This window comes from Squalius cephalus (genome assembly GCF_949319135.1).
Source record: "Squalius cephalus genome assembly, chromosome: 24".
Lineage (NCBI taxonomy): Eukaryota > Metazoa > Chordata > Actinopteri > Cypriniformes > Leuciscidae > Squalius > Squalius cephalus.
Window position 1 is genome coordinate 6268539 of NC_137145.1, and position 21184 is coordinate 6289722.

Sequence of the window (21184 nt, forward strand, 5' to 3'; positions counted from 1 at the left end):
TATGCAAAATAAATTAATTCAATTAAATATTCAAACATTTTATATATTCATTTAAGTAGAATATATTAGTATTTGAGCTAGCTTTTATTTTTATATTTTCTGTTCTGTTCCATTTTTAAGTTTTAGTATTTTATATATATTTATATTTACCTTTAATTTATATTTGTTTTAGATTTAGTAATTTTATAAATAAAAAAATGACCTTGACAACTAACTGAAATAAATTAAGTTTTTCATGTAATATTTATATTTTATTTTTATTTCAGCTTTATTTCAATCAACGAAAATGGAAGTTTTAGTTGGCAATAACAACACCAATTTAAATATGTATCAATTTATTTTATTTTTTTTTAAACTGTTTTACTGAAACTAGTTTAATTTTGCATCCAAATCCAAAAATTGCATCAAAAATGTGGGTGTATTTTTAACCCTTTCCCCCCCTCATCTGCAGGTAACTTCTCGCCCCAGCCCAAGAAGCAGTGTATCCCGTACCTGCCGTCCGAGAAAATGTGCGACAGCCCGACCTCCTCGCACGGTAGCATGCTGGACTCGCCCGCCACGCCATCGGCCGCCCTGGCATCGCCAGCGGCCCCCGCGGCCACTCACTCGGAGCAGGCGCAGCCCCTGTCCCTCACCACCAAACCGGAGGGGAGATCCCACCATTCACACTTCCCCCTGCCAGGGAAAGCCTCGGGCTCCACCTCCTCCTCCTCCTCGTCCTCCTCCTCTCATCCGAACATCTCTCTCCACAGCCAGTCGGCGAGCCTCCTTTCCCGTCCCATCCCGTTCGCCACCCTGCCTCCCTCCCTACTCTCCCCATCCTCACCCTACCACCAGGCAGCCATACATTCCCATCATGCTTTGCTGCAGACACAACCTCTCTCCCTGGTCACCAAATCAGTGGACTGAAAAAATGATGATAAAAAAAAAACTTTTTACACCTGTATATTGCTTTGTTTTTACATTTTTATAGATATTAGACCAAGTTTTTAAGATAGAATGAAAAGGAATGATTATTGGTCAATATTTGACCACCCCTCTATTTTGCTTTTCTCTTTTAAACAAAAATGTATTTTTTTGTAAATTGCCTTTTTTCAGTGTGATTCTCCAATGTTGCTACTTGTATAAAAGACAAATGTATAAAGGTTCCTCTTTTTTTAAAGCCGTACTTGACAAAATACAATTTGTAGTTTTAGTTCAATTCAATCTAATGGTAGTTAGGAGTTTGATTTTTTTTTTTTTTTTTTTTTTTTTTTTTTTTTTTTTTCTCTCCATTACTGCTTTCTTTTCTTCTCTCTTGTTTTTTATTTTATTTTTATTTTTCGACTTCTTTCTTTTGGTACCACCTCACCCTGTTCCTAACCCTGTTTGTGTGACTCTCCTAAGACTCCATAGCTAATAAACCTCAAGTTATTTCTAAAGGCTGCATTGTGTTTTTTGGTGGGTGAGGACGCTGCATGTGATGACTGGCTGAATAATGCGACGGAGATCTTCTGAATAGAGCCAGTATCACACACGCTGACAGTGTTCATTTATCTAATTAGGGCTCGTGAGGTGGTGTATGTGAAATGCTGGCACTCATGATGTGCACAAACTAAATTATATAATTCACTGTTGCGTAAAAGTCAGCCTCTTAAAGACAGATGTAGACTCTTTTGTTAAACACTATGACATTATCCTGGTAAAAGCTCTCAGGGAGAATTGTTTTTCAAAAAATACACATTGAGGTCAATTTGAGGTCTGATATACTATATCATATTTGATATGCAGATTTCTAAGGCCTCTAAATCATAATCAAAAGTGCTAAAGACTTGCACAAAGTCTGCATTTTTAGTATAATTGTAAATATGCAATTTTTTGCTGATTTTTATAAAGAAAATGTATAAGAATAACTTGTCGGTTATATGTCAAGAGGAACACTTATACTGGACTGAAGTAACTTAGGTTTACTTGACACATTTTTAGGGGGGGAAAAACATGGTGAAATGTGACAAATCAAATATGGCACGTCAGGCTTTTGAGGAATGTTTATTTGTCCCATCTCGTAATCATCACTATATTGTGTTGCATTTTTGCCCCCCACAATAAACACTACAGACCTTTGATCATTGAACGAAGTATTAGAAGATTATGTTTCTAAGACGTGTTGACCGGAGAGATGAACTTGATTTCACCAAGTACAACATGTTCCTGGATCCTGGAACAACATTCCAATCAACCAATCAGATTTGAGGACAAGTTTATGCCAAGTTCAGGCTTAAAAGCAGGGTTCAGTGCTTCTACATCAGCGCTATTCACCTATCATTTCCCTCTGATTTTAGGGATTCGTTATGGGTATGGTTATGACTAAATTTTCGGACAGGAATGTTGTTCCAGGATCAACAAAATAATGTTGATCCAGGAACATGTCTTAGGCAAAATCACGGTGCTATTGGAAGATTATTGTGTATATGCTACTCATAACTGTGGGATATTATGATTATGACTGTTCTCACGTAAGTCTCAGAATAGTTTGTGTGTGGCTTAGAAACTTTTCTTTCTGAAATGCATACTGTGGTTTATATACTGTGTGTTTATCTGAACAAACATTATTTGATTTCATTGTGGTTTGCTTTATTGACAGACTTGTGAGGTAGAAAACTAACCGCAGCCATTAAGTGAGCTTTGTGTGATGATGAGGACGCGGGAACATATTGTTTTCAGGCGGCTGTGAATAATTACGATTGCAAACTCGGTCACAAAAATGGTAGGCTAAAAGCTGTGTCCAGAATTGAAATATTTCCACACGTTTACAGCACTATTATACATGTTTTGACATCCTGCCACTGTTTTTAACGAAGAGGCTTGGAAAGTTGGTCCTCTGAGATCTCATTAGCTATTTCAATTAGCAAACGGCATGGAAGGCAGGTTACGGGATTCGGTGGCCCCTGGGATGCCGATGGCTGCCAGGAAGGAGCAATTAGGTTTCACGGAGGAGACGGAGTGACCCGACTTAACACACATAGACACATGTGTTCCAGAGACAGCGAATGTGAAGAAACGGAGATCCGTGTGTGTTGGCCGTGCAGATGCTAACGTCACTTTCCCCCATCCTGATATCTGGAGACAGTTTGCAGAATCTTCTCAATTCCTCTATCCATCTTAAAGTGTGTCCAGCAAGTGAACTCGTGAGATAGATTGAGAATATTCTCAATGTAGTGAAACATTCTTCAGTGAAATTATAGGTATTAAAATGTGGCTTGCAAGTTAATACTTGAGTTCTTTGGTGAAATCATCCTTGCTTTTGGCGTCCTGAATTGATATGACCTTGATGTCTCTAGTGCCAAATAATTTACACTTTAAATGTGGCACATAAGCGCTTCTAAAGTGCCAGTAAGTGACTGTTTAATGCTACTCAGAGGTGGCATGAATGCCCATACACACTTTTATTGGGTTCTGTGGTCAGAGAAGGCATAATTTAGTCTGGCTTTTATGCTGTAGGACATCTATATACCAAATTTTGAGCAGGTACAGAGAGCAGCCTTAACTCCAATGATGCCTTTGCATTGCTCTTTTTGGTTTGCTCTCAAGGAAACTGTTGAAGCAGTCGCACCCATAGACTGTCAAAAAAGGTCGCACCCATAATTACGAGATGACCAGGACAGTTCATTTGTGGTGCTATGGTCAGGAAAATTCCAGACTAAAGGGACAGTCGACCACGAAACACTTAAGGTGCTAAGAATGGCTAGAAGCAGTATTCAGTCACTGTTGTGAAGTGTTTTCTGTAATGAAATTGTCTCCTTGATTTTGTTTCGTGGGTATATTTATGTGATAAATCTTTTAAAACTTTGACACAGTCATCAGATGGCATTTTGATATATAGCCTACCATGGTACCTAATGATGTTTATGTGTTTACTTCCAATGTCAGTACCACAGTAGGGCCTACTTTTTGATATTTTTAACAAAAAAAGGGATTTTTTTTTTTACATTTTATTTTATGAATGTAAGCAGAGTCTGCAACCATTATGTAACGTTATGTGTCATATGAGAAAATTTCATATTTTTCATTGTCATTCATTTTCATTGATTTGACTGATAACAAATCAGTCAATCAATCAATCATTCAATCAATCAATTTTGGGGATCCAACAAGAAAGTTCTAACTAGTTAAATTTGAACAATGTGGTTTCGTAACATGAGGCAGAAATTAATAGCATTTGTGCACCTCGTCTAGTAGAAAATAAATCAATAACAAATATTTATTTATTTATTCCTACCAGAAAACCAGTTACATTTTCAACAATGTGGTCTTGTAACACGACAAATTAATATTTGTGTGCTACGACACCGCCCTCTAGTTGCAGACTGTTGGTGTCCGTCAGTAGAGTTAACGCGTTCCGCCACCAGATGGAGATGTTGTCTTAAAATAACCGGGGCTAGTTGTCACGACACAAACTCCCCACGGTCAGGGCCAGATGATTGCATATGCCTTCTAGGCACGTGCCCTTGCTCGCGCGTCCGGATTTTATGAGGTAAAACAGGTGTTGTGTAATATTAGTTACTGTGAAAATCTGTTCCAGTGGGTGGACTACACATGAATGAATGAATGAATGAATGAATGAATGAATGAATGAGGAATTTATATAGCGTTATTTTTATATAATAAAAAAAATTCTTTAAACTGATGCAAGTTAAGCTCCATCCACACAAAATATAATCAGCACACTTTAAGCCAATACATCAACATCTCTCATCATGGGAGTGAGGGAACGGATTCGACAGCTGGGTTTTTTTGCCGTCGGATTTTGTTCCCCCCATATTTCTGACACACTGAGGTTCTAATATTTATCAAATTGATGCTGTTTAAGCTCCATCCACACACAGAATAGAATAAGCATATTTTAAGCCAATACATCAAAATCTCTCATCATTGGGGTGGGGGAACGGATTTCGACAGCTGCCGTCGGATTCTGTTCCCCCTATGTTTCTTACACAATGAGGTTCTAATATCTATCAAATTGCAGCACATTTCTAGCCTCAATAGCCTAGTAGTCAATGCCCTAACAAGATTTTTTTTTTAGCTTTGTGCGACCCGAGTTCAAGTCCTGGGTCGTCGAACTTTCTTGATACTATCTAACACGGTGTTCAGTAGTACATATGAAAGCGCTATATGGTACACCCAAAGCACTTTACAATTGTATCGGTCCTCAACCACCACCAGTTTACATGACTACACATTGTGGGCGTGGCCTTGTGGCCAACGCGCAAAACGAATGAACTGAACATTTAGTGCACTCTTTTCAAATTACAACTCATTTAATGGATTTTTTTTTTTTTTTTTTTTTTCGAAATGGTAATGAAGTTTCATTGTTAAGCATTGACTGAAACAGTTCACATTTTCAAAACAATGAATAGTTTGTTGGCATGTGGTGACTACATTGGCCTACAGCAGTGTTTACAGCAATGCCTGAAATAAACCTCTACAAATGTATCTGTGCCCTAATAAAATGTAGCTATGAGCTAGGCTGGTGTGAGTATTTGTGTAATTCTTAATTTATTTAGTAGCCAAGGCTATAGCTATATAGCCAGTGTTTACCAGCCTACACACAGTAAGGCTCAAGTTCCCTTTATCAACATCAAAAGTGTTCCTGTTTTCTCATATTATACTGGATATTATGCAAAATTATAATTAAAGTAACAAAAGTAAATGCACATTTACTTGTATCTGTCACTTTTTTTTTAAAGCTTTAACAAAGCAACCTCAAAATCTTTCCACATAGGCTACATCTATTTGGGAATCACTAGTCTCCTAGTACTAATAGATTATAATAGATTAAAGGTATAATCCATCCAAAACTGAAAATTCTGTCATCATTTGCTCACCCGTTCAAAACCAGTATGACTTCTTTTCTTCTGTGAAGAAAATATTCTGAAGAACATTGGGAACACATTTTTCAAAATATGTCCCACGAAAGATTGAGTCATACAACTTTGAAACAAGATGAGGGCATCAGAATATTTATTTTTGAACGAACTATCCCTTTAAAATTGACCCTCAAAAGAGTACATAAAATTTATCTTAATTGTATCCTGTACACACCTTAAACTACAGTAAATATAGCAGAGGCAAAGTACGTGTGACCATGATTACTTAATCTGAGTCACAGACATCTGAACAGTTTCAGTTTTATTTTGAACACAGACATATAATCAAAATGATCACATTCACATTTGTTTTCAGCAATTCTGTAAAATGGCTGTTGAATAAGACTTTATGTAAACTTATGTTTTTAAAACCAAACAAAATTGTTTGATATTATTATTATTTAGGTCAATTATGAGTATTTGCACTTCCATATTTTGCCATATTTAACAAATAAATTAATTTGATTATCATACAGATTTTTATACATGTTTAACACTAGCAAAACTTTGTCAATAATAAACTTAAATTACACTTTAATTACTCTTTGCTTGTGGTAAGTACATTAAGGACATTTATAGCCTAATGCTGCAAAATATTTCTGTTTCAAAGCTGTTCTTTTAACCTTTCTAGAATCCTGAAAAAACGTATCACCGTTTCCACAAAAATATTAAGCAGGACACATTAATAATAATAACAAATCTTTATTGAGCAGCAAATCAGCATATTAGAATGATTTCTGAAAGATCATGTGACACTGAAGACAATGATGCTGAAAATTCAGCTTCGCATCACAGGAATCAATTATATTTGAAAACATTTTTAGAAAGAAAAAAGAAATTTTAGATTGTATAATATTTCGCAATATTAATGTTTTTTGATCAAATAAATGCACCCTTGGTGAGCATGAGACACTTCTTTCAAAAACTTTAAAAAAAATCTTACCGACCCCAAACTCTCTGACGGTAGTGTATATACATAATAAATAGAAGACATATATATGGAGGTAGCAAAATCTTATGACCCAAATGGAGCACTAAGAAAGCAGGTCACATCTGGGAACTTTCCCGACCCGCTCACTTCCTTCTGGAGATGAAACGTGACATGACGTCGCTGGCTTCATTATCAGACTCCGGTCAGATACGTTGAGAGATGTTATATAAAGGATTATCTGAGAAAGTAGTTTCCCCATCAGATTTTTAACAGTCAGTCTCTGTTATATGAACTATCCCTTTCAAATTGACCCTCATTGACCCTATATAATTACATTAAATTAATCTTTATTGTATTACAGTCAAATACATTTTAGAGAATCTAAGATAAAGAACTAATAATAATAAATATTATATTAATATTAGGGCTGTCAAACGATTAATCGCGATTAATCGCATCCAAAATAAAAGTTTGTGTTTACATAATATATGTGTGTGTATGGATGGTGTGTGAAATCAACCAAAATGTAATGATCCATAATGTTGTTAATCGTGTTTAACATTTGAAAATCTTTCAGACCTCTTTTTTTTTTATTTTACAAGTGTACATACCAATGATACCATTTCTGTAGGGCAGGAATTCCCAAACGTTTTTGTCAGCCAAACTCTGTTGACCTAAAACACTTACTTGAAGTTCTCCTGAGATTAATAAAGTTAATATTTCAATATTTTAACAACAAACTTTCATGTTCACAGTTCTCTGATGTTGGATAATGGTGACATGACATGCATGTAAAACATTTTTTATTTTTTTTATTTTATTTGGATCATTTGTGTTTTTTACAGTTTACAGTTTTTTACAATCTCTTTGCTACTATTTTCAGAACCTTGATGTCATTTTTCAAAACTCTAGTCACAAAACTCAAAACGGTTATCACTTGTTAACACAGGCTGTCTAATGTTCAAAACATTGCATTGTGCATTCACATCTTTAAAGAAATCTTGCACAATCATGGGTTCAAAAAACAAATTTACTGTGAAATACCATTGAAACATAACTAGATCACCCACACACAAGCAACCGATAGTTTCACTGTGTTATTGTTCGTACAATCATTAAATATTGTAGAACAAAATAGGTGATACAGGTGTAAGGCCCGTGAAATTGGTCCAATGGAGGTTTTCCAATAACACAGGGAAGGTTATCACGTGCTCTGTCCTTACCCATGCAAAGTATTTGGTTGGTTAAATTTACAATACATTTAGTTTTGTATTCTCTCGTTAATTCATCTGACTCCATAAATGAAAGGTTTTAATAATATCTGTGCCTCACTAAAGGTGAGTGAATATTTGACTATTCCTTTTAGCCATTAAATGAACAATGTCAAGATCCGTTAGAATAATCGAATGTAACATTTTAATGTTTCAGATATCAGAAATTAATTCCACAATCAATTCAAATATCTAGAACATGGTTATACATTGGTTACACCAAAGAATCTTACCCAGCTTGTACCTGAGATAGGGAGAGAGAAAGAGAAAGAAAGAAAGAGAGAGAGAGAGAGAGAGAGAGAGAGAGAGAGAGAGAGAGAGAGAGAGAGAGAGAGAGAGAGAGAGCTACCACCTATTCCGTTTCTCACCAGCCAAGTACAAGAGACCAGATAGAGCAAGCACACCTTCCTTTATACTGTTTGCCCAGGTGACATGGGGGATGGGGAAGACCACCCTCAAATGGCTTAACCAGTTTTCTCTAAACTTCTATAAACCTTATTACCTTTTATTTTATCTATCTGGATATGAGATATCTGTACCACTCACTTTGAGACCTTTCAAATGACACCAAAAACATACCAGTCAATCATAAACATTTACATTAAACTATGTTCTTTTGTGAGTTCTTTGTTGTTTCTGGGAGGAAGTCAGGCTGTATGGGGAGGTCGAATGCTAATTAGCCAGCAAGGCCCTTTTGTCTCAGATCAGGGCCCCAACCAGTATTTTCAGTCTTACAGAGGTTTCATTATGGTACTACATGTACAGTAAATACATCTCTGTAAAAGCACTGCAGAAATAGAGAGAATACTACAGACACAGTGGAATCATTGAACAAAGTTTGTAATATATTGATGCAAAACACTACAGTACAATCACAACATAGGTTTATTTGAATCATAGCAAAAATAATTAGCTATGAAATAGAAAAGAAAAGACAGTAAAACATCAGATGCAGTGTTCCTCAGCTTGCTTGCTTGTACTGTAAGAAACAAAACAGGAGTGATTATACAGTGCAGTCAATACTGTAAATAGTCTGAAAAGGTGGTACAGTATTTGGGACCATAGACACAGTGTCTGATGAAGCATTATGATAAAATATTAGGCTACATCCATGGATTTTGTAGTCTAATTGGTTCATGCTCCACGCTAATTGGTGACAATAAATCTCGTTATCTTGAAACTATCATGATTTACAGTAAACATGGAATATTGTTTGTCTGTTTCCATACAACTATGCATTGAGAGTAATGCAACAGTTACTTATCATTTTGAGCAGTTGTATCAATTGATAGTTAGATCATTGTAAGGAAATGAATAGACTCTCATTTGAAATGTAATGTGTGAATTGTCTTTTGAAATAGTAGTACTTTGATGTTAAGTTGTGTCATATTGAACAGGTGCTTTTTGTTGAATGAACAAATGATCTAAGTTTTATGTGTATTGTATCCAAGCAATTGAGAAAAGGGTTTGAGTTTTGAAAAATGTGCATTTTGATCATTGCTTGTGTGTCTAGAGTTGTGAAAAATGACATCAAGGTTCTGAAAATAGTAAGTGATTGTAAAAAACTGTAATGCTTTTCATCAACTCATGCAATGCAAAATGAAGTGAATGCCTGGTGTCTGAGATAATTATTAAAACGGGGCCTTGGCACTCAATGAGAAAAGCCTCCATGTGTGTCTAGATCACACACTGCCAGAGCTATAGTGACTTCAGATCTTACATCCAGTCTGAAACCGACAGTAACTTTACATGATGATGAATATATGCATCACAAAAGCAAAATGAAGCCATTATGACATAGTGGTGATGACATGCGTATCATTTTTTTCTATCTTAATTTAAAAATATAGTAACTGCTGGCCTATGTCCAAGAAGACTGGGCCATCAGAACAATGCTTTAAAGGTTTATGCACGGTATTATATAATCAAGTACAAATGGCAATGTTTATTACAAGATCAATAAAACATTTTCATAGGCCTATAGTTTATGTATAGTTAACAGAAACATGGCTATCAAGAAATTAATGATTACTCACAACAGGCAAGCTTAAAAACATTTTATAGGGCACAATGATTAATAATAAACCGTGTTAGCCTAGACGAGCATACGATATTGGCTCATTGTTTGCTCTGCTGTGTCCTTCCCTATTTATCTGAACGCCTGTAATCAATCAGGCAAAACAGCTCAGACGATTTATCTTATAAAACAAACTATTCATATGAACTGTTTCAGTTAATGTTTAACATTGAAACTTAATTACCTTTTCGCGATTTGAGGAGAGTGCACTAATATTTTCAGTTCTATTCATTTTTCGCGTTGTTTCAAGGCCACGCCCACAATATGGGAATCTCATGAATATTCATGTATAGGCCTACTCCACCCACTGGAAGAATTTTTCACAGGAACTGAATATTACACAACACCGTCCCTGGTCACGGTAAGTTTGTTTTGTGAATTTCGTTTTCTGTATGGAAACCTGTATGGAAGCTGTTGAACATTTCCATCGTTGTTGGCTTGTTGCCCAAAAAAAAAAACGGTTACGATTACTTTTTGTGAGCGTGTTGTAACCGACCGTAAATTGTCACAATGGGCACCTACAGCAGTCAGTTCAGGTTTATATTGTATACATTTCAAATAAAAAAATAAGCCAGAATAGGCTATATATTGACTTTTGTTGCAATAATCATAATAAAATAATAAAAAAGTTATCTCCTGAAGCATAAAACCTGATCATCTGTGTTCATTCAAATGAGCATTAAAAAAACCCTCAACGCTGCAGTTTTTGAGTGAACTATTTTCAGATGGATCCTGACATCAGTATTCTTGATCAACAGGCGTGTGCACTGATGAAATCCTGCATGCCTGGATCTGCTGTCTCTTTATATTTATTCATGTGCAATATCCTGTGTACACACCTTAAACTACAGTAAATATAGCAGGGGCAAAGTACGTGTGACCACGATTACTTAATCTGAGTCACAGACATCTGAACATTTGTTTCAGTTTTATTTTGAACACAGACATATAATCAAAATGATCACATTCACATTCGTTTTCAGCAATTCTAGAAAATGGCTGTTGAATAAGACTTTATGTATGTTTTTAAAACCAAACAAAATTGCTTGATATTATTATTATTTAGGTCAATTATGTCTAAGTATTTGCTCTTCCATATTTTGCCATATTTAACAAATAGATGAATTTTATTATCATACAGATTTTTATACATGTTTAACACTAGCAAAACTTTGTCAATAATAAACTTAAATTACACTTTAATTACTCTTTGCTTGTGGTAAGTACATTAAGGACATTTATAATGCTGCAAAATATTTCTGTTTCAAAGCTGTTCTTTTAACCTTTCTAGAATCCTGAAAAGATGTATCACCGTTTCCACAAAAATATTACGCAGGACACATTAATAATAATAAGAAATCTTTATTGAGCAGCAAATCAGCATATTAGAATGATTTCTGAAAGATCACGTGACACTGAAGACAATGATGCTGAAAATTCAGCTTCGCATCACAGGAATCAATTATAATTATTTGAAAACATTTAAAAAAAGAAAAAAGTACTTTTAGATTGTAATAATATTTCGCAATATGAATGTATTTTTGATCAAATAAATGCACCCTTGGTGAGCATGAGACACTTCTTTCAAAAACTTTTAAAAATCTAACCAAACCGACACCAAACTCTCTAATGGTAGTGTATACATAATAAATAGAAAATATGGAGGTAGCAAAATCTTATGACCCAAATGGAGCACTAAGAAAGCAGGTCACATCTGGGAACTTTCCCGACCCGCTCACTTCCTTCTGGAGATGTAACGTGACATGACGTCGCTAGCTTCATTATCAGACTCCAGTCAGATACTTTGAGAGATGTTATATAAAGGATTATCTGAGATAAAGTAGTAGTTTCCCTATCAGAATTTTTACAGTCAGTCTCTGTTAAATGATCTTCAGCTGATGGAGCTCTTCCGTAACCTTCTGGGTTCATCGATGAGTTCTGTGGCAGCAAAGGTCAAGCTCAGATCTTCTGCTGCCGTCCTGCTGAACGGGAACACTTCTCTGGTAAAGCGCGTCACGAAGCACGGCATCTGCTTTTTACCGCCCAACTTTTGCCCTCTCGCTTGGAAGTTGTAGGCCACCTGGTAGTTCAGTCGAGTCAGAAGTTTTGTGATCTCCAGATCTGGACCTCCTTCCTTTTCCAGCAGATTACAGAGAGTCTGAATCAACACTGCGCCTGTAGGATGCATGAACGCAGCGTAACCTTCAAAACAAAAGAGACACATGAACGTGAGTGAGGAAGTGAAGCGTTTGGGACTTTATGATCTATGCCAACAATGTTTTGGAGTTAATGAACCGTACCTGGTGGTGTGGCGTACATAACTGCGGTGTCAATAGGAATGGACAAAAGCTCAGACATGCCGTCCTCTTCCTCTGAGGATGAAGAGTCTGTCTCCACACCTTCATCCAACCCATGACCTCGACAAGCCTGCAGCAGAAAGACACGAGAATCATAAACATTCAATTAAAATCTTTAACAAGTCAGAAGCTTTAGGAGAACATCCAACTCAAAATCAATATTTCATGACTACATTTTTTTGTGCCAATATCCATAAGATTTCAACAGCTGTGGGAGAAAACCCCCAAAAATTGCTCTATATTTTCGTATTATATAGGAATATAGGAATAATTCACCCGGAAATAAAACTTATCCCATAATGTACTCACATTTAAGCCATCCTAGGATTTTCTTTTTTAAGCCAAACACAATTTGAGTTATATTAAATAACATCCTGGCTCTTCCTAGCTTTATAATGGCATTAAATAGTGTTTTGAAGCGCCAAAAAGCGTCGGGTCAGAGGTCACTGTTACACCAGAACTCGACGCTCTTGTGAACGTGCATACAACCATTGCCAGAAGCCAGTGATTATAGATTATAAAGTTTTTAAATATGGATATTTTTCTTACAAAAACCCATTGCTTCACTTCACAAGGCATTTATTAACCCACTGGAGTCTTATGGAGACATTTTTTTGATGGATGCTATATCGGCTACCATATCGGTATCAGCCGATATATGTTCATTTTTAATGTTATAGTTATCAGCCCTATAAGAAAATTTGGGCAATATATTAAAGTCGATAAATTTCCTTCAGCTGAGACACTTCAGATGCACACTGTTCGCCATGATGGTTTTGAACTGCTCGAAATATGATTGGAAACACTTCAAAATGGAAAATACAGTTAAGTGCAACATGCAGCGCAAGTCTGTCTCATATAGGCTACATACATATGAGAGCATTATAATTGAATGCTTGGGACATGGCTTTTCACGGTGAGACCTTTGCTTTTGTAATCAGGCTCTCAAACATTATGTAAGAATTTGGATTTAGATTTATCGACCAATATATTGGTTATCGGCTTTCAAATTTAAAGAATTATCGGTTATCGGTATCGGACAAAATGTAATATCGGATCATCTCTAATGAATGTGCTTTTTGGAGCTTCAAAAATGACATATACACATAGGATGGCTTGAGGATGAGTAAATTATGGGATAATTTTCATTTTTGGGTGAACTATTCATTTAAGAATGTATTCCCTTGTTTTAGTTAAATCATGGGGACGCAATTAAGAATTTGTTCCCTCGTTTTAGTAAATCGTACTTGTCAAAGTAGTTTGTCACGTGTAGGGCTCTCTATAATTCCAATTAAGATTTTTTTTTTTTACAATTTTTCAAAATGCTAAAAACAAAAAGTATAGATTTCAAAAGAATTCAAGCGAAAGAATTCAAAGCTGCAATGTAATGTCAACAGCCATCGATACTTATAACACAGGCTCTTATGCAAGAACATGAAAGGTCACGAGTTTGCCAGTGAGGATGTTTTTCAGGAATTGTACCTGGATCAGGAAGAGTTTGCTCTTGTCCGCCATTGATGGGCCTCTGAAGTAGCTGTAGATCTCAGACAGTTTCACGGCATGTCCGTCAGCACCAAACACAACACCCTCCTCACCATGAGTGGATATGATGCCCATAAAACAGTCTTTGACCGTCTTCTCGCTCTCTGAGGATGGAGGACAGAGTTAAAAAACCAGTGATGAATAACCAAATAAAACGAACAGATTCTGCATGCGTTCTTTTTTTAGCTTATTTATTCCTATTGAAAAATGATTAGTTATCTTCAGGCAAAACTCAAATGCTGTCATGGTTTACGAGGCTAAGGACTGATTAACAATGACTCAATCTCCTCCGTTCATGTCATATCATATATGTTCAGATTCCAGTCTGCGTGACTTTTAGTCACTGACTAGTAGTTTTATTGCTCATATGATTCATTCATTCATTCTTAAATGATAGCAACATCAAATTGTCATTCAACCCCCCCAAAACCCAATCCTTTTTCTATTAAAATCAAATCGTATTTCAACAAAAATGTACAAGTTTAAACCGAGTTTGTGCCAATTTGTGCTTGCTGATAATTGAGGGCAGCAGCCATTATTAACAAACATGGACTTTGGCACCAATAAATGACCTTATGTAATGTGTTTTTAAGAAACACAAAAGCAAGCACAGCATATTTGAAATATGAATTCTGCTTGGTGGAAAAAAAAGAATTGCATAAATGATTAGACTAAACAACATCATTACCTGCTTTAAATGCTTCATAGATCTCTTCTGCTTCACTGTCTATTTTGATTTCCACAGAGAAGCCGAGTTTGGTGAGGATTTTGTGAAGCCTTTGAGTGTCTGTCTTCACGCCGCTTCTCCTGCTCAGATCTACACCTGGATTGAAGTTCTCCACAGACACTATTAACGCCCTGTTCTTCATCCTCTTGTTTGCTGTGTAAGGATATCTACAAAGAGACATGGTTCTCTCTTCTGTCAAACGCTGAGGTGTAATGCAGTCAAAAACTGTGTGAGAATAAGGAGAGTCTGTCTCGACATCATAAAACAGGTGAGTCCTGCTATTTGCAGTCTATCAGGCCATATATGGAGCGTTTCCTCCAGACTTTAACAGTGTCATGAGTCTGATCTACGCAACACTGGCACTTCCAGACAAATCAGAAGCTTTAGCTCATAAAAAGATGATTTACTACCTTTATAGATGCTTGTATTTATCTTCCAATTTACCAGCAATGGTTTGATGATAACTCAAATTGAAATAATATTCCTAATGTATAGTATATAATTACATAAAATGTTTTTACTTGCTTTACACATTAAGTTGAACCATAAGAATACTGAAACTAGAATAGTAAAACAAAGTAAACAGAAAAGCATTTCACCCTGTTTTCTGCTAATTACCCTTTCTTATGTTTTTATTAGCTATGTTCATGTTCATACCTGCTGAAATACAAAACTTCAGTGGAAAGTACATCAATAGTAATGATGCTGCCTGTTTACTGTGTTCATATCCACCCGTTCTCAGCGCTAATAAAGATGTGCTCCCATCCCAAAGGCTTAAATGTAAATCGTTGTTTAAGACTGCTGCAGAAGTAGCATATAAACGCCGTTGTCACGGAGAGATATATCTGCAGCGCCACATACGTTTCAGGACACGCAACCCAGGCCACATGTGAAGGCGAACCATATATGGAATGAAGTGGGGGGAAAAAATACTATGGAAGTCAGTGGGGACCAGAAACGGTTTGATAACCAACATTCTTCAAAAAAATCTTCTTTTGTAACCAACAGAACAATGACACGCATACAGGTTTAGTCAGAATTTGAGGGTTAGAAAATTATGACACAATTTTCGAGGGAACTATCCCTTTAACACAAACTAACAATGAGCGAAACCTTTAACGCATTTATTAATCTAGTTCATTGTTAGTTCATGTTTAATGCATTAACAAATTTTAAAGTGTAGACATTTCAACAACAAATAACAGAACTAAAATTATCATTTTAAAAATTAAACAGAAATATAATTGTAACATATAATAATAAAAATAAAAAGGAAATGTATAAACTTAACACTCTTAAAACTTAAAACTTTACTTTTCAGTCCCATTGTATAATTCTTAAAAAATACTCCATGTCTTCCCTAAATGGAAACAAAACGTAAAAGGATCTTTGGAATCTTCCAACTGTTCCTGAGATTTTGGAGGGTCATTTCCTCGTCCTCTTCCATTTTGAGGAAAATAAGCTCCTGAAAATGTCTGTTGGAATGTATCCATTTCACAGCCAATTTCGTGTATCTGATTATTGGGAATTCCTTCTTTAGGAAATTGTCAAAGAATGATTACATTTTAATATTTTATATAATATTAATATATATTTAATTATAATATAACTTGTATGATGAAAACCTCGCTGCTGCTGCTGGATGTGGCTTGTTCTTCACGTCTCCTTTGTTAAAGCTTGTTGGTAGTGTGTTTTGGAGGTTTTCTGTCATTTTTTGGTTGTTTTAGTATTGGGATAGGGTGTGTAAGCTGGAGGAACATGAAGAGATACCTTTCACAGAGAAAACTCCTAAATTAGAGAATTAGTGGCCACCATCTCCTTATATTTGGAAAGTCATGCTTTAAGACAGAAATATAGAGAAAACTTTAACTATCTGCAACAACAGCATGAAATCCATGCAATTATAAGGTTTCATTTGTTAACATTAGTTAATGTGTTAACTAACATGAAATAACCATGAGAAATACATTTATTACTGTATTTGTTCAAATAAAATGTGAAATACATGCACATAATCTGTATTTAGAAAAATAAACACCTAACTTAATATATAAATAAATTGTTAACCACGTAATGAAAGAAACACAGTCCTCTGCACGACATTCACACCACCCCTTCACTTCCGGCCTGAGACGTGTGGCCTGACTTCAAGTCACAAGACGATGACAACATGGCAAATGTAGTACGTCCGGATTACATTCATGCTACACAAATTCATACTAGAACATTGTTAGAACTCGCAAAGTAAGTACTTAGTCAAAAAGTGTACACACTCAACAGAGTATGCGATTTCGGACGCAGCCTTGGCCTTTGTATTTATGCTTCAAAACCCATAAACGTCGTTACTTTATGAAGATTTGAGGAGGAATTCATTTAATTCTTATTTCTAAATTATTATAATAATAAATAATTATGTATAGACCTCATTTATAGCTGTTTTTTTAACTATCAGCAATGAGTGATAATGTTATGACACAATGAACTGTGTGAGCCTGTTGGTGTCTATCAGTACCTGCTTATATGGCTGTAAAACTGTAAGTACGCTTCTGTGGATAAGTATGGATTGCTTCTTATCATTGATGTCTGTTTCTCTTGACAAAGCACTTTTGGAACAGTGTGTTCTGATCCTTCAAGGCGAGAAGTCCTACGACACATGATGATGCACCTCTGTCAGTCTCGGATGCTCATAGATAAGTAGCATAGATAACACACTCGCATTCCATATGTTCATTTAATGTGAACATGACAGAGAAATAATAGTCATCACTCCATATGTTTAAATGGAACATGGCATTAGTGTTTGTGACTAACAGGCCGTGTTGAAATCCTGTGTTTCTGGATTGGCTGTCAACACACCTCACATGACTTGAAAGTAATGCAATAAACGGTTCACACCTTGAAGTACAGTTAAATAATATAGCAGCGATAAAGAATGACTATGACAGAACTGGGCGTAACATTTGTTTCAAACACGTTCAGTGTTTCCAAGAATCAATATTTCATTCAAATGTTGTTGCACCAGAGATCATTGTAGGTTTTATTTGCATATCACATATAATAGATAAACACTTTCAAGATTAATATATAATAACACAAAATAAATGACAGAATATTCACATGATTGTTTTAATAAAACAATCTAATTTAATAAAGATAAATAAAAGTAGTAGCAAAAGTACTAGTTCAAGACTTCAGAGGAACACATAGTTCACGTCTTGCACGTTTCCCATCAGCTGACTTCCTGCTGTTTATGCAAGTTTATGCAAAGTTATGTTATCTCACGCAATGAGATAATATAGATAACAAGAAGCCGTTTCTCCACATATGTTTTACAGTCAGTAGTGAACCTATTTGATCTTCAGCTGATGGAGCTCTTCCGTAACCTTCTGGGTTCATCGATGAGTTCTGTGGCAGCAAAGGTCAAGCTCAGATCTTCTGCTGCCGTCCTGCTGAACGGGAACACTTCTCTGGTAAAGCGCGTCACGAAGCACGGCATCTGCTTTTTACCGCCCAACTTTTGCCCTCTCGCTTGGAAGTTGTAGGCCACCTGGTAGTTCAGTCGAGTCAGAAGTTTTGTGATCTCCAGATCTGGACCTCCTTCCTTTTCCAGCAGATTACAGAGAGTCTGAATCAACACTGCGCCTGTAGGATGCATGAACGCAGCGTAACCTTCAAAACAAAAGAGACACATGAACGTGATGAGGAAGTGAAGCGTTTGGGACTTTATGATCTATGCAAACAATGTTTTGGAGTTAATAAACCGTACCTGGTGGTGTGGCGTACATAACTGCGGTGTCAATAGGAATGGACAAAAGCTCAGACATGCCGTCCTCTTCCTCTGAGGATGAAGAGTCTGTCTCCACACCTTCATCCAACCCATGACCTCGACAAGCCTGCAGCAGAAAGACACGAGAATCGCAAACATTCAACTATAAAGACACAAGCCTTGGGAGAATATCCAACTCAAAATCAATATTTAATGTCTACATATTTTTATTTGGAGTAGCCATGTCATAAGCAAATAAGATTTCAACAGCTGTGGGAGAAAACCCCCAAAAATTGCTTTTTATTTTTTGTATTTCCCATTAATTTCAAAGTGGTCATTTTTGACCGTGAACAGTCAAAAGTGTGATTTTTTTTTAAAGACCATTTAACCTTTTTGAATCATCTTCATGTTTTTGCATCTGTGTGTGTGTTCAGATAGCAAGTGCCACAAAAGACACCAAGTTTAGTACAATTAAAATGCAAAAATGTTCTGTCTAAAATGCCAGTATAGATGGTTAAAGGATTTATAAAATGGAATGCAATATCAACACGTCCCTCTTGAGGCACAGACTCTTATTCAGAGAACATGAAAGGTCACGAGTTTCCCAGTGAGGATGTTTTTCAGGAATTGTACCTGGATCAGGAAGAGTTTGCTCTTGTCCGCCATTGATGGGCCTCTGAAGTAGCTGTAGATCTCGGACAATTTTACGGCATGTCCGTCAGCACCAAACACAACACCCTCCTCACCATGAGTGGATATGATGCCCATAAAACAGTCTTTGACCGTCTTCTCGCTCTCTGAGGATGGAGGACAGAGTTAAAAAACCAGTGATGAATAACCAAATAAAACGAACAGATTCTGCATGTGTTCTTTTTTTAGCTTATTTATTCCTATTGAAAAATGATTAGTTATCTTCAGGCAAAACTCAAATGCTGTCATGGTTTACGAGGCTAAGGACTGATTAACAATGACTCAATCTCCTCCGTTCATGTCATATCATATATGTTCAGATTCCAGTCTGCGTGACTTTTAGTCACTGACTAGTAGTTTTATTGCTCATATGATTCATTCATTCATTTTTAAATGATAGCAACATCAAATTCTCATTCAACAGGACATTCAAGAGGACAGAGTTAATGAGTATCTGGAATGGATAGTTAGTTTATCTATTAAAAGTCTGATTATCTGCAGTCAAATTCGTAATGGCATGCAAACCCATTGACTCGTCCACACATATATGGAACAATTTTACTTCTTTATATAAATAGAAGAATCAAAATGTGGAGTAAGAAGTCATATTAGAAAGTAAACATCAATACATATGCTGGCTCACATTACCTGCTTTAAATGCTTCATTGATCTCTTCTGCTTCAATGTCTGTTTTAATTTCCACAGAGAAGCCGAGTTTGGTGAGGATTTTGTGAAGCCTTCGAGTGTCTTTCTTCACGCCGCTCCTCCTGCTCAGATCTACATCTGGATAGAAGTTCTCCACAGACACTATTAACGCCCTGTTCCTCACAGTCTTGCTAGCTGTGAAAGGATGTCTAAAAAAAGACATGATTCTCTCTTCTGTCAAACGCTGAATTTCAATGCAATCAAAGTGTTTCAGAGTAAGTTGCCTTAGTTCTCAGAAGATCTGCCTTTATAGTAGGCTATGAGCCCTGCCCCTTTTCAGAAGTCACTATGTGGAGTATTTCTGGGCAATACCTTTGTGTCATCATTTCTGATTACACAACTTCATATCTTGCTGTCTGCAAACATTAAAGGGAATAAAACTTGTAGGTGTTTTTATGCATTTACACTTTGCATAAATTCTGCAAAGATTTGTGAGGAAGCAGGAAGCAACATTTCAACTTAAGTCAGGGATAGAAAATAAGGGGAGATCCAATTAATATTTCTATATTTTATTATTAAAATTACTGAAGGTTAATCTCTGTTTATAGGCTCATACACAGTATAAAAAAAAATAAAAATCAGATTACTGAAGAAAAATGCTATTTCAGTCTTCCGACTTCAAATTGGCTTGTTTAATGCAATGTGTTGCTTGCTGTTATGTTGCAATTATTTGGGAACCTTACTAGCAATTCGATTTCTGAGTGAACATAGTTTCAAAGTGAATCCTACACCAAATTTTATTCAGTGTAACGTGGAAACAAACAAGCTACTGAGTTAATTTATTGACATAAGCATGTTGTCATACTGTGGTAAACTGTCACAATGGGAACCTGCATTAAATAGCCAATTATGTTTTTTTCCAACTAATTTAAATACTGTTGTAAAACAACACTTTTTTTTTCTTTTTTCTTTTTTGCCAACATAGAGAATGTACAATAACAACACATAAAACACGTGACAATTTCTCTCAAGTAAAATGTGACAAAAAAAAAATGACAACAATATGATGATGTTCAAACTTTAATTGGAGAGAATTCACACACACACACACACACACACACACACACACACACACACACACACACACACACACACACACATTCTAATTTAAAGCAACCAACATTCAACATCGTGAAAACATGCATTTGTGTCTAAATCAATTCTGACTGAAAATTTTGCAACAAAGATTTTTTTTATCCAAAGAATATGGAT

The 21184-nt window shown here is 36.0% G+C and overlaps 3 protein-coding genes and 1 long non-coding RNA gene across 4 annotated transcripts in view; 2 read left to right on the forward strand and 2 right to left on the reverse strand.

Annotated features, from left to right (window-relative positions):
• Positions 1 to 1414, forward strand: part of tcf7l1a (transcription factor 7 like 1a) — a 29972-nt gene extending 28558 nt beyond the window's left edge. Inside the window, exon 12 of the mRNA XM_079861342.1 lies at positions 452 to 1414. Within this exon, the coding sequence (XP_079717468.1) occupies positions 452 to 909 (458 nt within the window). The 3' untranslated portion in view covers positions 910 to 1414. The remainder of the gene's footprint in view (positions 1 to 451) is intronic.
• Positions 1415 to 10430: 9016 nt separating this feature from the next.
• On the forward strand, positions 10431 to 20030 carry LOC307152582. Its single transcript, XR_013820019.1, has 3 exons — positions 10431 to 10546; positions 14830 to 15079; positions 19973 to 20030. It is a non-coding gene; the product is annotated as an uncharacterized lncRNA (long non-coding RNA).
• LOC307152578 (caspase-7-like) lies at positions 12059 to 14992 on the reverse strand (the record flags this gene model as incomplete). The annotated part of the gene is made up of 4 exons (XM_079861351.1): positions 12059 to 12387; positions 12486 to 12612; positions 14025 to 14188; positions 14773 to 14992. 4 exons carry the CDS (start codon positions 14990 to 14992, stop codon positions 12077 to 12079), a joined length of 822 nt encoding a protein of 273 aa, XP_079717477.1. The 3' UTR covers positions 12059 to 12076.
• LOC307152577 (caspase-7-like) lies at positions 17624 to 20135 on the reverse strand (the record flags this gene model as incomplete). The annotated part of the gene is made up of 4 exons (XM_079861350.1): positions 17624 to 18480; positions 18578 to 18704; positions 19211 to 19374; positions 19916 to 20135. The coding sequence occupies 4 exons, from the start codon at positions 20133 to 20135 to the stop codon at positions 18170 to 18172; spliced, it is 822 nt and encodes a 273-aa protein (XP_079717476.1). The 3' UTR covers positions 17624 to 18169.
• Between the last annotated feature and the right edge of the window lie 1049 nt (positions 20136 to 21184).